The sequence below is a fragment of the Thunnus thynnus genome, chromosome 6, assembly GCF_963924715.1.
Source record: "Thunnus thynnus chromosome 6, fThuThy2.1, whole genome shotgun sequence".
Taxonomy (NCBI): domain Eukaryota; kingdom Metazoa; phylum Chordata; class Actinopteri; order Scombriformes; family Scombridae; genus Thunnus; species Thunnus thynnus.
The window spans coordinates 5,689,177-5,694,748 of record NC_089522.1 but is presented as its reverse complement, the minus strand read 5'-3'; the positions used below and the strand labels follow the sequence as shown (position 1 = coordinate 5,694,748).

General features: G+C 43.6%; 1 protein-coding gene across 1 annotated transcript; it reads right to left on the bottom strand.

The window, feature by feature from the left end:
• Positions 1–204: 204 nt before the first annotated feature.
• Positions 205–4,382, bottom strand: pim1 (Pim-1 proto-oncogene, serine/threonine kinase). Its single transcript, XM_067591391.1, has 6 exons — positions 3,936–4,382; positions 3,565–3,671; positions 3,394–3,444; positions 2,847–3,213; positions 2,125–2,301; positions 205–2,011 (listed from the first exon to the last, which is right to left on the bottom strand). Exons 1-6 carry the CDS (start codon positions 4,015–4,017, stop codon positions 1,797–1,799), a joined length of 999 nt encoding a protein of 332 aa, XP_067447492.1. The 5' UTR covers positions 4,018–4,382; the 3' UTR covers positions 205–1,796.
• Between the last annotated feature and the right edge of the window lie 1,190 nt (positions 4,383–5,572).

Sequence of the window (5,572 nt, the reverse complement as noted above, 5' to 3'; positions counted from 1 at the left end):
TATTTATGTGTTAAGATGTGTGCTGCTGTTGTTTTAACTCTTAAATAAAAGATAGACAAACTGATATGGAGTGTATGTAGTTGAGATTTTGTTTGGTATTAAACCTCATTAGGCATTTCTATCCCAGCACACTGATGTTCCATACATGTATGACATTTGGTTTCACGTATGGTGTCACTTTAAGCAATGCAAAGGAGTCAAGTGTCATAGTTAAAAAAATATTTATTAAAATCGTATAAAAATAGTTTCTAACATAATTTACAATTCTAATTTGAATGGATGAAAAAAAACAATCCAAGCTACAATCATACACCCAGAAGTTTCTCACGCACTCACTCACACACACACACACACACACACACACGCACACATCACTCCAACATTCAGAATTCACTCGCTCCCACAGCGGACAACAGAGTAACAAAACCAGTCACCATCAGTAGACGTTCAATGTTTAGATACATTAAGATGGAAGTGCTTTCAAGACTATTTACACATTATTTACATTACATACACAAACATACACACACACATCTGCTCTTTTAAAAATTTTCAAGCCATAAATATGGTCAAAGAAAAAAGAAAAATTCATCTTTGTTTGTCTTTTAAATAATCTGTGGGCCCTTCAGTGACTGTGGAATGAAATATACGTACAGCCGAAATTCTCTTATAAATAAATAAATAAATTCTGCGACAAAAAAAGCTCATTGAGTGTCACAGCAATAATAAATATTGTTATTATTTACAATTCTTGTCCCCACCAAATTTAAGACCTTTGTGAGGCACTGTTCTAAAAAAAATTGAAATGAAGAGCAGAAGATGTTGTATTCTGGTATGGTTGAGTTTGCATTGTGGTGTGCATTCAGGTGGGTGTGAATGAGCGGTCACCTAAGCTGTGTGTCTGTATATAGTACAACACAAGAAGAGGAGGAAGCGGAGGTTGTAAAGTAGAGTAGAGGTGGATGCTGTAGTATAGAGAGAGTGAGGTAAGTCCAGTGTTTCTTTTTTTTATGATTGTTTTGCACAGGTTGCTGCCGGAGCTATGAGGTTGTCTGGTTGCTAATGACATTGGAGTAGTAGAAGTAGTGATAGTAGTGGTTGTAATGGCATAGGCTTTACTGATCTAGGCCCATGAGTGGAAGAGAGGAAAAACAGCAATAAACAATATAAAGCCTTGTGAAGAGTAAGGAACAAAAAGGCCGTCAAGAAGAAGAGCCTGTTCACTTTCACAAATTCAAGTATTTTCAGGGTCCCCCCAACAATCTCACAGAAGGCACTTTTTTAAAATCATGCTCCTCTTTGCCAACACGTCTGCTCTTCCCACTCTGCTGTGACACAGAGAAATAGAAAGAGGGAGCAGAGTACAGTGTAGCGAGAGGTTACATAACTTGGACTGTCCACCTGCCATTCAGCAAAACAGTGAGCATGTGTGCTGTATTTGCTCAATTGCAGGTGTCCGTGCATACAGAGCACGCCCTCCGACAGACTGATAAACACCCGTTGCCTAGATCAGAGTCCAGTGAAGATGATGTTCTGACACTGACGTGGATCAACGTCCGGGAAAAAGTAAAGTTGGGCGTGAGGGTGGAGAGGGTCTGGGTCTGGCCTGCATGGTTTGAAACCAAGGGGTGATGGTTTTGTCACAACCTTGCGTGTGGTCCTTTACACCTCGACCTTGTCTGCGTCAAGGGCGCAGACAAGTCTCTGTTTCAAGTCTGTTACCTAAGTCTTTTTGTAATAGCCTCAGTGCAGTCCAGTTCGGACCAGACCAGCCCGGAGCGAACTGTTTTCCTCCATCACCGAGCCACTGCCACAGGGGAGGGAGTGAAGGCTGTGGGCTCATGGCTGATGCTGTGCAGTCTGATCTCTGTGGTGGTCTTCTCTGTCTGCACTGTGGATGAGACCACGGAGGAGGATGTGCTCTGCATCCACGAGTGGTTGATAATGTCCTCAAAGGATGGGCGGTCCGCCGGCCGCAGAGACAGACACCACTTGATCAACTGCTGGCATTCTGGAGGTTGAGGAGAAAGATGACAACGCATGAGTCTGGAGCAATAAACTGATTATGAAATATTACACATCCATGATCAAAAAGCTAAGATATGAACTGCAGTGTGAATTTACCTGTGGAGATTCTCCTCCGGAAGAGCACTTGTCCTCTTATGATCTCTTCATCATGTTCAAATGGGATGTCCCCACACACCATGTCATACAGCAAGACACCCAGGGACCAAACTGTGGCAGAGCGCCCATGATAGCGATGATATTTGATCCACTCTGGCGGGCTGTACACTCTTGTGCCTGAAACAAAAAAAAAGAGGAAATCTTTAAAAAAATGCAACCTGATGCACATATAAACAGAAAACAAAATATTGACTGACTGAAAATCTGTTATTAGATCTGTTATAAATAGAAAATGAAAACCTTGCTGAGGGGGTTAAATGATTAACAAAGAGTACAGATTTATCAGCTGAACCTGTATCTTTGGCTGTTTTCTGGGCTCAGGTGCCAGTGTGTGTGAGAGAGAGAAGTGTGTGTGGGAGGGGGAGCAGACATGTGACTTTGTTTACAAACTTTGAGTTGTAAAAATACCACTTCCTTCCAATGGGGGGCGCCAAAACGCAGGCAGTGCTGCCCAGTCTGTATTTATAGGCTGCTGTGGGGGATGTCAGAGATGACACAACCTAGGAATTTGTGCTGGGGGGGGGTCTGGGGCACATCATATCCTAAACTGGAGGTTCACTGGCCTACCCAAATAACTGTGGTGTTCAAAATTAGACACATCCAATTGTATCTAATAAAAATTAGATAATAATAATGCGAAGTTCTGAGCATGAGTAACTCACCATCAAAGTCTGTGTAAATGGTGTCCTTCAGCAGGGCTCCGGATCCGAAGTCGATGAGCTTCATCTCTCCGGTGCGGAGGTCGATGAGGATGTTCTCGTCTTTGATGTCCCGGTGCACCACCCCGCAGTTGTGACAGTGCCGCACGGCCTCCAGCACCTGGCGGAAAAAGCTCCGCGCCAGCTCCTCCGGTAAGGCACCTTTCTCCGTGATGAAGTCAAAAAGGTCCTTGACGTTCTCGGGTCTCTCCATCACGATGATGAAGCTGTCCGGTCGCTCAAACCAGTCCAGCATCTTGATAACGCCGCGGAAGCCCGTCCCGACTTTCTTCAACAGCACGATCTCCATGGGGACCCGGGAGCCGTTGGGCTTAAGAAATAATTATAAAAATGAACATTTATTATACACAGAAATGCTAAAATAAGCCCAAATCAAACCAAATATGTTCACATTAGTGTATGTAAAAAACAAAACACGTTTCCATTGTATAATATCGTGTTAATTATGTAGATATGAATGATAACAACAGTCGTATAAAACGTTACTTACCAGCTCTCCCCACTCGGAGACCCTGCCCTTTGCTACATGTTTGACAGCAACCTAGCAGGGCAAAGAAGAGACCGCGTCAAACCACAAAATTCAACTGTACAAAAAACAAACACGTAAAGCTGGCGCTTAAAAATAAAATATTGTTTATTATAACACAACTGGCATACTAACCGGAGCTCCGTCGGATATCCTCGTACCAGAGTAGACGGTGCCGAACCCGCCGCTACCCAGCACAGCGCCGACCTGGTACAGCTTCTCGAAAGGCTCCCTCTCCTTCACTGTAACGACATAAACACAGCCAGTAAATACCAGCTATCTCTCTAGAAACACCGGTATCTGTGGCAAAGTAACGGCAGTATCAATGTATCAAAACATTACAATGCTCCTAATATAGTCAATAAATGAAACGACGGCTTCAATAAATTGCCGTCCTTGAAAATGATCGAGTAGCAGCATGTGGACTGAGTCACGGTAAGCGGGCTGCCAGCCATTACTGCAGCCTCGTCCTCCATGACAACACAGTGGAAAAAAGGGCGTCTAACCTTGATGAACTTGAAGCTGGATCTTCGCCGGCATGTCTACGGTGGAGATGTGGGCCAGAGAATTGAGCTTGGAAAGAAGCATTCCTTTTGAGGATATCCACCACGGGTAAACGACGTGTATCTTCGTTCTTTTGCTTTAAAACAGTAATTTTATTCCTGTAGTACGGCTCTCCCGGCTCCCGTGTAGCGCGTGAAGTCCACGTTGCACGAACAAAAAATACGGTGGGGATCCTCTCATCCGGATAGAAGAAAAACCACCGCTTTGATCCAGGAAAATATGGCCAAAGACGTCGTTCCGGCGTATGGATATATGAGTTCACGTTAAAAACTAACGCGAAACCACAGCTGTTCCCCGCGGTGTTTTGTAAACAGTAAAATTGACTATATAAACAGATAATACGGTGTACAGACCTACGCCTCCCTCAGACACCGGCTTTGGAAATAAGAGGCGGGGGGAGGATGCTTTTAAAGCAGTAGTAAGAGGCCGTTGCTCACCGCCCCTTTCCGCTCTCTGTACCAATAGAAATGCAGATACGCATTCCAAACGCACGTCAATCACCGAATGAAAATAAAGCCAACGGGCCAGAGACAAAACGTGGCGGGAATCAAAACGCGCCAAAAAGGAGGGATGAGTAAAGTAATAATTATGAGTTCACTTTGGGGGAAATGCAAATTCAAAGCTAAGTGCATCCCCCTCCCTCCCCGGCTCCTCCTTTCGCGGGAAACTGACTCAGGGAATAGGCTACGAGAAACGAATCCTAGTGGACCTCGCAAAATAGGAATACATCATGTGTTTATACACTGAAACTTATTCTATTTTGTTCCGGTCCAAAATATAACATAATAATAACATTTATCAGATGTCGTACATTCTTACATATAAATGCATGGAATTCTCACATTACTGCGTTTTTCAGTTGTGCATTCTGCTTTCCTCTCCACATGTTGTGTCTGCCATTGAGAACAGAAACAGACTTGCTGTTGCACTAAAGCATCCGCATGGCATAATAAAGACATTTTGCGCCGAGGAGACACAAGCTGAGAGCAGTTCATCAATTGCATTCCAGCTATTCTAATCCCCTGCCATTTACCTGATTATTTTCACATTAAACACAGAGGTTTACTGGCCAAGTGAAGATCAGGACTATAGTCTTTATTTGAGTTGCCTGACAATGCCTCTCAACTGGCTGCGCATCAAAGCGCGCTGTGGAGAATAGGCGCATTCCACTCATTCTTTCTAATTGGGTGGCCGCGTTTGCAGCCGTTCGCAGGATGTGGGAAACTAGAGATAAAAAGCCTTCCATTTACTCCCCCTCCTCCTCCTATTTCTGTTCCTCCTCTCCAAGCCCTCTTTTTCCCGCGCATGTTATTGTCTGAATGGCATTCTCTCTCTCTCTCTCTCTCTCTCTCTCTCTCTCTCTCTCTCTCTCTCTCTCTCTCTCTCTCTCTTTTTCTCCAGTTTAAAAGTTATGTTTTGTTTTACTTTTATGGTAAATTGTTTACAATCACAATGCTGATATGGTGTATTTCACTAATACTCATGTAGGGTAATGTAACATTGTCCCCTATCAGACTGGGGGAGAAATGATTAACAAGGAATAAACGTTTATTTGATTAATCTTTATTCATTTTAATGG

Coding starts and splice junctions, on each gene's coding strand:
- pim1 (XM_067591391.1), bottom strand. CDS start 4,017: ATGCTTCTTTCCAAGCTCAATTCTCTGGCCCACATCTCCACCGTAGAC. Junction 3,672..3,935: donor CCAGCTTCAAGTTCATCAAG/GTTAGACGCCCT, acceptor ATGTCGTTACAG/TGAAGGAGAGGGAGCCTTTC. Junction 2,012..2,124: donor CCGGAGGAGAATCTCCACAG/GTAAATTCACAC, acceptor CTCAACCTCCAG/AATGCCAGCAGTTGATCAAG.